Source organism: Palaemon carinicauda, chromosome 21 (genome assembly GCF_036898095.1).
Source record: "Palaemon carinicauda isolate YSFRI2023 chromosome 21, ASM3689809v2, whole genome shotgun sequence".
NCBI classification, from domain to species: domain Eukaryota; kingdom Metazoa; phylum Arthropoda; class Malacostraca; order Decapoda; family Palaemonidae; genus Palaemon; species Palaemon carinicauda.
This window is the reverse complement of record NC_090745.1, coordinates 42,626,424-42,637,653: the sequence shown is the minus strand read 5'-3', so window position 1 is coordinate 42,637,653 and position 11,230 is coordinate 42,626,424. Positions and strand designations below refer to the sequence as shown.

The 11,230-nt window shown below is 37.7% G+C and overlaps 1 protein-coding gene across 1 annotated transcript in view; it reads left to right on the top strand.

Moving 5' to 3' along the window:
* Positions 1 to 10,453: 10,453 nt before the first annotated feature.
* The window catches only part of LOC137614861 (uncharacterized), an 11,711-nt gene continuing 10,934 nt past the window's right edge, over positions 10,454 to 11,230 (top strand). The window contains exon 1 of the mRNA XM_068344519.1: positions 10,454 to 11,230. This exon is cut by the window's right edge and continues 307 nt beyond it. Coding sequence (XP_068200620.1) covers positions 10,454 to 11,230 — 777 coding nt within the window.

Here is an 11,230-nt window from a genome sequence, read left to right as displayed (position 1 = left end):
TATGAACCCAGAAGAAATCCCCAAGACTGTCATCACCACTCTGTTTGGAACATACACCTTCAATTACTCCTGTTTTGGCCTACCTAATGCTGGGGCCACTTTCCAATGTCTCATGGATAGCATCTTAGTGGCCCTCTCTTTCTGTGTACGTTATGCAGACGACATACTTGTGTTCCCTTCCTCAAAAGAGGAACACCTCTGTCACCTGCAACAAAATGGCCTTGTAGTCCAGTACAACAAGTGTAACTTTGACGCCAATGAAGTGTCGTTCATAGGGCACCGCATCACTCCTGAAGGAGTCCATCCCCTCCCTGAGAAGGTAGCAGCCGTTCAGAGCTTCCCCGCGCCCTCGACCGTCAAAGCTCTGCAGGAATTCTTGGGCATGATCAACTATTATCACCGTTTTCTGCCAGCCATCGCTGCCACTCCTGCTCCCCTCTATGCCTCCCTCAAGGGCAAGCCAAAGGACCTGAAGTGGTGTCCCCTTCAAGAAGCGGCCTTTTGCAATGCAAAGGAGGCCCTATCAACTGCTGCAGCTCTCACTTTTCCTATCCCACATGCCCCTCTCCTTCTTTCCACCGATGCCAGCGACGTCGCTATTGGTGCTGTACTCGAACAGGTGGTCAACGGCTCGCCATGCCCATTTGCCTTCTTATGCAGAAAACTATCCTTGGCAGTATCAGGTTATTCTACCTTCGATCTCGTATTGCTGGCGGTGCACTCTGTTGTCCGTCACTTTCGCCATTTATTAGAAGGTACGCCCTTCGTCATTCTCACAGACCACATGCCTCTGGTGCACACCTTCACTCGACAGTCTGACTGGTTCACAAGTCAACGCCAACATCTCTCAGCCGTGGCTGAATACAATTGCACCCTTCAACACGTCCCTGGGAAAAGGAATCTCGTTGCCGATGCCCTGTCAAGAAACACGTCGGCTGCCGTTAAACTGGGATTGGATTACAACGCTTTGGCAGAAGCCCAATAACAGGATCCAGAGTATCAAGCATATAGGACATCCTGCACATCTCTCCGTTGGGAGGACATCCCCCTCGACAATTCCAACACCACCGTCCTCTGTGACCCCAGTGCTGGTAAACCGCGACCTTGGATTCCTGCTCCCATGCGCCGACAGGTGTTTGATTTCATTCACGGCCTTTCACATCCCTCGTGCCATTCTACTGATTGTCAAGTACATCGACACATGGATTTAGGAGTGGGCACCTTTCCTCAACCTCAGCGTCGTTTCGCCCACATTCACGTCAATGTTGTAGGCTCCCTACCCACATCACAAGGACATCATTACCTGTTTAATGTCATCGACCGCTCCAATAATTGGCCTGGAGCCATTCCCGTGGAAACTGTAACATCCACCTCATGTACATCTGCCTTACTCTCAGGATTGATGGTAAGATTTGGTATCCCTGAACATATTACTTCTGACAGGGGTACCACTTTCACCTCTCAATTGTGGACATCATTAGCGAATCTCCTGGGCATCACCCTATATCAGACAATTGTCTACAACCCAGCTGCCAATGGAATGGTTGAACGTTTTCATCGTACCCTCAAAGCAGCTTTGATGTCCCGCTGCAAGGATTCCAACTAGTTTACTCAGCTTCCCTGGGTCCTCCTGGGACTAAGGACCACTCCTAAAGATACCCTTGACGTCTCGGCAGCTGAAATGGTGTATGGCGACCCGTTGGTCGTCCCTGCCGAATTTTTTCCTTCTGCAACCTGCTCTGACGATCTCCAGCGCAGACGTCACATCATGGGAAAATTTACTCCATGCCGCCAGACTTACAAGGCCCTAGCGAAGCATCACATACCAAGAGACTTGCACTCTGCAATGCATATCTTCATACGCAACAACACTAGCAAGCCACCACTAGCTCCCCCTTACACAGGCCCTTTTCTTGTGATCCGACGCAGTCCGAAAGCATTCCTACTAAACATTCGTTACAAAGAAGATTGGGTCTCCATTGACTGTCTAAAACCTGCTTATCTCCTGCCAGATGACCCGCCTATAGTTCGCCTCTCTAGATCAGGGCACTTTATTTAACATGTACACTATGTTATTTTTAGAGGGGGGGGGGGGGGGAAGGGAGTCATGTACCAACTGTGTGTCACACGATCGTATATAGTAACGACATTTAATTTTTTATATGTATTATGCTTGTACCTCTGCTCTCCCTTAGCATTGATAGGAACCTGAAATAACTTGTCTGCTTTTCTCACCGTTAACTGTTAACCGGAGAGCTTGTTGGTTGAACATGAATTTGCCTGTTATATTTTGTATGCCCTTTTTGCCTTGAGTTTATGTATATATAAACGGATGTTTGTAAAAAAGTTTACTCAGTTGCTTTCATCCTGCCTTTGAATCACAACCTTCTTTGGCCCGTCACAATGGGTATTAGGAATAACATAACGGGTCCCTAGAATTTGCGAAAAAAGAAGGAAGAGAAGATGATGGATTGACGAATTGAAAGTTTATGGGTGTGGACTGGCATAGAAATATACACACATTTTCTTATCTTTTATTAGATCCTGAATCCTCTTAATAGAAGACTGTAATATGTTTCATGCTGTCTATTTCCTCACAGCACGAACCTATTAAATAAAAATTTTTTACACGGAAACTAGCTTTAAAAGCTATATTCTGCTTGTAAGTTCTAATTAGCAGGCTGCAATTTCTCGGTATTGATGAAAACATACAATGAGCTGTGTTGAGCAGATATCTAATGGCATAATCAGTATAAACAGATTGGAAATTAAAAAAGTTATGCAGCAAAAGCAAGCCTAATTGAATGGCCATGGATTTCTTGTAGTTTACCAAGAGATAGCTTTTCCCTATCGGTTCCTCGATCTTCCTCTATGGTATCCAAGAGGTTGCCTTTCCCTATCTGTTCCCCATTTGCTACTTCATCTTCCTCTATGGTTTCCATTTTCAAAACCAATGTTACTGTCCCTCCTTCAGGTAGACTGGCTATTATGGAGGGTATTAAGTCTTCCAAGGTGTGTTGACTGCACCAATTTGACCCATTTTATCTGATATTTATTTATAGTCTGAGTTGTATGATTCCCTTTGTATATAGTTATTTACCTGTAGTTATTATTATCTTTATTGTAATTTTTTTTTAAAGTAGGAAGAGGATATTTTATTGTTCTTAATTTTTATTCTGTGTAGATATAATGAACATAATCCTACACTTTCCCTGTACCGTCTTTTGTATTGAAAGGTTCGTGGACTACATGTCCTATATTAGAGATCTTACAGTTGCCTCCAGAGAGTATGGTATTCTATTATGCTAAACAAATTTGGTTCCTAAAATGCAGCACTCTTCTGTTCAAACTTGTTCCAGGTTTTATGACGCCAATAATTCAAAAAACGGGATGCCATTCCTTGGACGAATGGTATAGCAGTTTACATTAGGACTGAGTACCTTGCTTCTCGTAAGTTCTGCTATGAATATGTGTGCCTTGAGATTCAGGCCATTAAAGTTTGGGGCAGGCAAAACAACATTTATTTTGGTACCATCTATCGGAATCATAACTTGAATGATTTATATCCAACTAACTTCTAACTACCGTGGTTGAGACACAAGATGATGATAAGAAAGCCTCTAATGTGCATATGGGTAATTTCAATGTTCACCATAGTTAGTGGAGTTGAATTATGTTCCTCTTGCTAATCATCACGGCTTGAGAGCTTTGTATTTCGACTCTGAATCATGTTGTAAAGATATCATGAGTAAAGCACAAGTCTGGTAATAACTGGACCTAACATACACTGACTACTCTTGTGTTATAACAAGTAAGGTTGATCCTCCTGTTGGGACAACTAATCATGCCTTGGTTTTGTAAAGCCCCTTCACCACAGTAGCAAAATGCAGGGTGGTCTCTCTGATTTGCCCGTAATTCTCTTGCTTTGAAACAGTATTACCAGATTAAACAGTCCAAGCCAGGCAGTAAGTATGAGCAGGTGAATGTATAAGTTCGACCAGATGCCGGGCAGAGGGCAGAGGGCCAAAGTCAGAGTGCAGCCAAGAATTGACAGGCAAGAGAGTCCCTACTCAGGCACTCAACTAGTGCTTCAGCAACGGGCACAGGCAATTCGGTGGTATGGCCGTGGTATCCTCGTCTATGAACGTCATGGACATGGATACCACACTCGAGATTGCCAACCATACAACAAAATTGTAACAGAGTTTGCCAGTCGTGCATATGCTCCTCGTGGGGAAGGGCCTTTAATAATAAACACTGAGCAGCCTGTCCCTGATGTGTCATACTCTTTGAAAACATATGACATCTCTCAAGCAGACTGAAATAGTATTTTGAATGATCCTCATTGGTAAAACCCAGTAGATATATGACGGGTTAACATCAAATCCCCATCTTCGATGTAGACCTATCAGTTCTTCACTTGAGCCATATTCAGATTCAATAATAACACATATGGAATTATCCATGAAACTAAATAACGCTTTTGATATATTCTACAACATCTTGAATGAGACCATTACATCATTTCAGAAGTTGAAGGCAGATCTTGACCAAAAAAAAAAAAATAATAAAAAAAAATAAAACAGCCATACACACAATAAAATATTTCAAAGAAAAACATAAGTGACCGTTTTAATTATGTTATCTTTGCACCAGCAAATTACTCGGTATTTAATTCAACGTTTCTGAAAATAGCATATCAAACAAGAACTACGATAGCCTCATTTTAGAAATTTCTTTAAAAAAGAAATCACTTTATGAAAACAGAGTATTATAGGAGGATTATGTGATCATCGTATCATATACTTCAAGACACATCTTCCGTATATAATATAGAAAAGGTGTCTGACTATATACGTAAATATTGATTAATTTTAAGAATGAGAATAAACACTCCTGTAATTAGATGAGTTTAGCAATACAAAATATATACTCCTAGTTACATGATGGCAATGGAATCAAGTAAAGAAAAAAGGAACAACAATTTGACAAAATTTGTTTTAGCAACGGCACAGGAGATAGGTGGAAGAGTTCTTAAACTAGGTCAAGGAAAACTATCAGAAAAGACTACAAACTTAATGAAGAAAAGATTTGAAATGAGGGTAAAATACAAGAGATGAAATAGAATTGGTAGAACTATCCAAAACAACAAACTAGAAACCATAGATATTTGTGAAGACAATCACACCAAAACTGAGGAAACACTAAAAGGAAGAAGGATCAAATTTATGAAAAGAGGACTTTGGAACAGGGCGTCAATAGATGTTTGCATTAAAAGAAGAAAAATGAAATTCTCTCTAGATAGGGATGGAGTGATAAAAATTGCAGTTGATTTGTGTACAATGGTATACAATCGGGATATAAGAAATAACTTTAAAGGAAATTATGGAACACCAAAGCCAGTACCCAACGTAAGAGTAGGAAAAGTAAAGAAAGCATTAAAAGGTAGGAAAAGAAACAGAGCAGCAGGAAAAGGTGGCTTAACAATTAATATAATAATAGATGGGGGAGATTTTAGAGTAGTAAAACTGGCTGAACTCTACATCAAATGTCTACAAGAATGTTCTATACCTACAGCCAGCTTGAAAAAAAAAAAAAAAAATTTCATTATACAAATTCACAAAAAGGGAGACACAAAAGACGTGAAAAATTGCTGTCCAATAAGTTTACTTTTTCGTAATATATTAGATATTTACATAGATCAAATTATATCTAGGCTGAATGGAGACTTTAATCAATCATAAGGGAAAGCAGGCTTTAGAAAGGGTTATTCAAAAACTGGCCATACCCATGTAATTACACAGGTAATGGAAAAAAACAACAGAGTATGACAAAGCACTATGGATGGCATTTATAGTGTATAAAAAAGCTTTTGATTCTGTGAAAATCTCATCAATGATGAAAGCATTTCAAATAAAACGAATAGAAGAATCTTATGTTAGGACACTTGAAGATATGTGTACAAAAAGAACAGTAATCCCAAAACTACATGAATAAAGTACGAAAATTCCACGTCAGAATGTAATTAATACTAATGTGGAATACTTTAACAACGCAAAATTTGTAGATGATATAGTTGTGTTTAGTGAATCATGTGAGGAATTACAAAATATGATTGAAGATTTAAATAGAGAAAGCATAAGTGTGTAACTGAAAATGGATATGAATAAAACCAAGATAATGTTCAATAAAAATCCAGAAACAGCAAAACGAGTTATGGACGAGCCTCTAGAGATTGTTGATGAATTTACACAGTTAGGACCGACAGCATATATTTCCCTATGACACGAAACCAAAATTAAAAGAAGGATAAGCTTGTGATGGAGAGCATTTGATAAACAAAATTAGATCAGTAAAATTAAAATGCTATTTTCTCTGAAAAGAAAAGTATTTAATCAGATGGAACTACCCATATTATATTGTGCATCAGAAACTTGGAGCCTTACTATAGCCCTAGAGCATAAGCTAGTTACAACTCAAAGAGCTATAGAAAGAATAATGATGGGAATATCGCTAACTTACATAGACGGAGCAACAAGGATACGTGAGCAAACTAAAGTAGAGGATATTCAACAAATATTTAAGTGAAAGAAATGGGAATGGGTTGAAAATATAACGGGAAAGGCTAAGGATAATTGGACATGAAGAAAAACCAAATGGCTCATTAGATATTAAAAAAAGAAACAGATGAAGGAAGAGAAAACGATGGATAGACAAACTAAGGAAGTTTACTGGAGTGGACATGTCTGATGCCTTTGTCTTGCAGTGATAAAAAACGGCCTGTGATGATGATAATGATATATATATATATATATATATATATATATATATATATATATATATATATATATATATATATATATACGTACATTTATATAATATATATATATATATATATATATATATATATATATATATATATATATATATATATACGTACAATTATATAATTATATATATATATATATATATATATATATATATATATATATATATATATACATATATATGTATATATATATATATATATATATATATATATATATATATATATATATATATATATATATATATATATATACATATATATATATATATATATATATATATATATATATATATATATATATATATATATATATATATATATATATACATATATATATATATATATATATATATATATATATATATATATATATATATAATTATATAATTGTACGTATATATATATATATATATATATATATATATATATATATATATATATATATATATATATATATATATATATATATATATATATATATATATATATTAGCGGACTTTCAAACGGTTGTTTGTGCTGTTTAAGTATTTATTTCTCTAAATATTTGGGTGTATGTAAATAATGTTTACCCTTAAACTAGCATTAATATGTTTACTGTCTATTTGCTAGTGGTTGCTTCCAGGCTGTTTATATTTCAACGTTTAGTCTTTAGAAGCAAGGTCTGACTGACAGACCATAAGTGAATACGCTCTTGTTTAAATTTGGATAACTTTTTACATATAGTCGGGTGGACTTTGTGAGTGATATTAATATTTACTGTATTAGTCACTATTAAGTTGTATTTTGTTGTATCGATTTTATTCTTTGCATTTAAATATTTTGTCTTTATTTTCGTTATACCATAAGCAGTTCGTATTTTGTCATTACTTTGTACAGTTTTATTTGTCATTACTTTGTGCAGTTTTATTTGTCATTTATTTTGCGTTTTTTCTTCTTTGTAGACTTCACCGAATAAAGAAAATTGGTTGAAGTGGTTTTCCTTGACTTGTGGAATCTCATCGTTGTCCAAATTAGTGAAGTAAACTCAAATCGATTGCTGCAATGGAGGACTGTGTAGCAGCGGACTACGAAAAATTGAAAAAAAAAAACTCGGATATACTTGAAGTCTCAAATTACCCGAGGGATAAATGGGTTAAAGGAACTCCATGAAAAGGGGTGTACCGACAATGTTGAAATAAATCGCAGAATATCCATGATGGAGGGACGAATAAATAATTTTCAGGGAATTTTGAATCAGATGGAAAAAAATCTATCATGCAATGATTTAATATATAACAAAGAAGGTAATATGACCGAATGGGCTCGTGATCTGGAGACCCTGTCAGAGGAGTTAGACTCAAGAGCTGTCATATTGTCTTCTCTACGCTCGGAGTTTTTAGGCAAACACACCCCAACTGACTCTACAAAGGACGAAGAAATGTTGAAGCTTATCGAGAAGCCTTCGACTAAGTTGGATGATATTCGAATAGCAGAGAAATCACGACCTGCTATCCGAATTCCAGGTCTTCATGCACTGTGTTGGGATGGAGTACCCCGAAACTTTCAGTCGTGGAGGGTTCGAAAGGACCAATACTTTGAGTCAGCTGGTATGACTGATGGTAAAGAAAAGCTCATGATCTTGTTAAATGGCAACGCATTACCAAAAGTAGTTCAAGATACTATTGTGGATTGTAGTTCTGTTGATGGTGAAAATGGTGCTTGGAGGCGCCTTGAAGAGAAGGTACCAACATCTGCCTTCATACGAGATGTACTACTTGGTTTAAAAACCTTGAAGCCAATGAAGTCTACAGCAGCAAGGGAGATGAGACAGGTTTTGGATGGACTGACTGATTTTGCTCGGCGAATGAGAGAACTTGGTCAAGAAAGGGAATTGGATTCATTAATGACAATTGAAATTGCCAGCAGAAAGATCGATTCTGGAATTTATTACGAATATATGCGGCAATCAAAATGTCATAATCAGACATTAGCAGAGTTGATTACATATCTACGGAGAGAAAGAGAAGCTAGAGAGCGTCGAGAACATCCCCATTCCCTGAGTGATAATACTAACAAGTCAGTTGTAAACTATTTTAGAGACAAAAGCTCAGAATATGAAGAATCCTTGGCTACATTGGTTGATGATGGGAGGGCTTGCCCCTTTTGCATAGATAAAACTCATTTGATCATTAAATGTCCTATCTTTATATAAAAAACCAAGGAAGAAAGACGAAGGATGATTGTGAGCAGTAAGAGATGTTTCTTTTGTCTTAGAGCCAACCACAACGCAATCAATTGTACACGTCCGGATAAGAAACGTTGTGTAGATTGCCAACTTTATCATCATCGATTTGTAGCCTACCCACCATTCGGATATAAAGTACAGCCAAGGACTTTTTCTGCTTTGAACGCGAATCTAACTCTGTCGGGAGGTGCTTCTGAGTGCATCATTGGTCATGCACGGGAGGTTGCTTCATATGCAGATGCAACATTCAACATAGTAGGGACCCTGAACTCAAGCCAGGAAGGGAAAATTCATCGACGCTACTCTCCTACAACGTATGTAGAACTGCAAGATGTTGAGAAAAAATGGCATCGTGTGGTTGCATTTATTGATACGGTGCTGATACAACATTGCTAAAGTTGTCCACAGCCAAGCATTTTGGCTTGCAAGGTGAACCATTCAAGTTTCGATATGGAGTAGCTGGAGGAGGTATTGCTGAGGAAAGCAGTGCCAAGTTTTCTATCCAAATTAGACTAGTGAATGGAATTAAGTCATACATTGTAATTGCAATTGGAATTGAGAAGCCAGCCCATAACAGTCCTGCAGTTGGAGAGGATATTTTTGATGAGTATCCTCATCTGAACGCTGCCAAGGGAACGTTACCCACAGATGAAGCAGAAATTGATATCATCATTGGTTATGACTATTATTTCCTTACAATGCCAGTTGAGAGATTAAAAGACTCTGTCTCTCCTGAATCGTCTCTAGTTGCCGTCAGAAGTATCTTGGGGTGGACAATTTTTGGAGGGAATATTCCAAAACCCAAACCACATGCTGCATCCAGGGTCCAGTTTTTGAGTCATTTGGAGGATTTGCAGAAATTATATACATCTGATGTTGTTGGTGTCAAACCAACAACATTGTGTGTTTGCTCAGATAAGGAAATAGCAGAGTCTCAGTTCATAAAACATTGTCGAAATAAGCTTTGCATTAATGCGGATGGTCGCATGACTGTGGAAATGCCTTGGAAGCCTGGTTTCCCTGAAGCATTGGAGTGTAACAAGCCTCAAGCAGAAATAGGACTTATGAGCCAAGAAAAACGATTAAGAATGGAACTTTTGATGAATATAGCGAAGAAATCCAGAAATTAATTGACAGTTGCTTTGTCAGGGAATTATATCCAGAGGAGTCCAGAGGTGAGGGATGGTACTTACAACATCATGCTGTATATCAACTACACAAATCAACAAAGGTTTGCATCGTATGGAATTCTGCTGCTAGGTTCAATGGCTTGTGTTTGAATGATGGATTTTACAAAGGGCCAGATTTCTTGAACTCTCTTCTGTATTGCCTTCTTCACTGGAGAATGAAAAGCATAGGAATTGCAGGTGATGTTCAAAAAAAATTTTAATCAAATACTTATGGCTGAAAAGGATCAGAGATATCACCGGTTTGTATGGCGTTTTGATTTATCTTCTCCAATTCGTCACTGGCAGTGGCTGCGCCTTCCTTTTGGGGATAAACCAGCACCAGACATAGTTATGATAGCTGTACGCACTTTGGCAGATACATTCAAGGAGGAGGAACCTATTGGAGCACAGTTAATTAACTGTCGCATGTACATGGATGATGTTATTGAATCATTTGATAAGAGTGAATTAGCTATTGCAGCCATGGATCAGGTGGATCGGATATTAGAAAAGGGCTCCTTCAGAATAAAAGAATGGCATTCTAATGACCCCTCTGTTGACCGATGCCCAGAAGACAAGCAAACACGTGTTTTGGGTCATGTATGGGATAAGGTTACGGATAGTTTGGCTATTCAGCTAGACAAATTCAGGGAGGAGTTTTCAAAACTAACAAAGCGGAAGGTTGCTAGTTTGATATCAAAGTTGTGGGATCCTACAGGAATGTTATCTCCTGTAACAATTAGATACAAGATTTGTCTTCAGGATTTATGGGCTAGTGGAATTGGTTGGGATGATGAATTGAGTGTAAAACAAATCAAGATGTGGAAGGGACATATTCATGAAATGAATCAACTAATTGGATTTAGACTAGATCGGATGATAAAGCAAGAAGATTCTCTAGGAGATCCTCAACTTCATGGATTTAGTGATGCCAGTGAATCTGCCCTAGGTTCTGTGATCTGGCTGAAATGGAATACTTCTCATGGAGTAGAACTGAAATTCGTCATC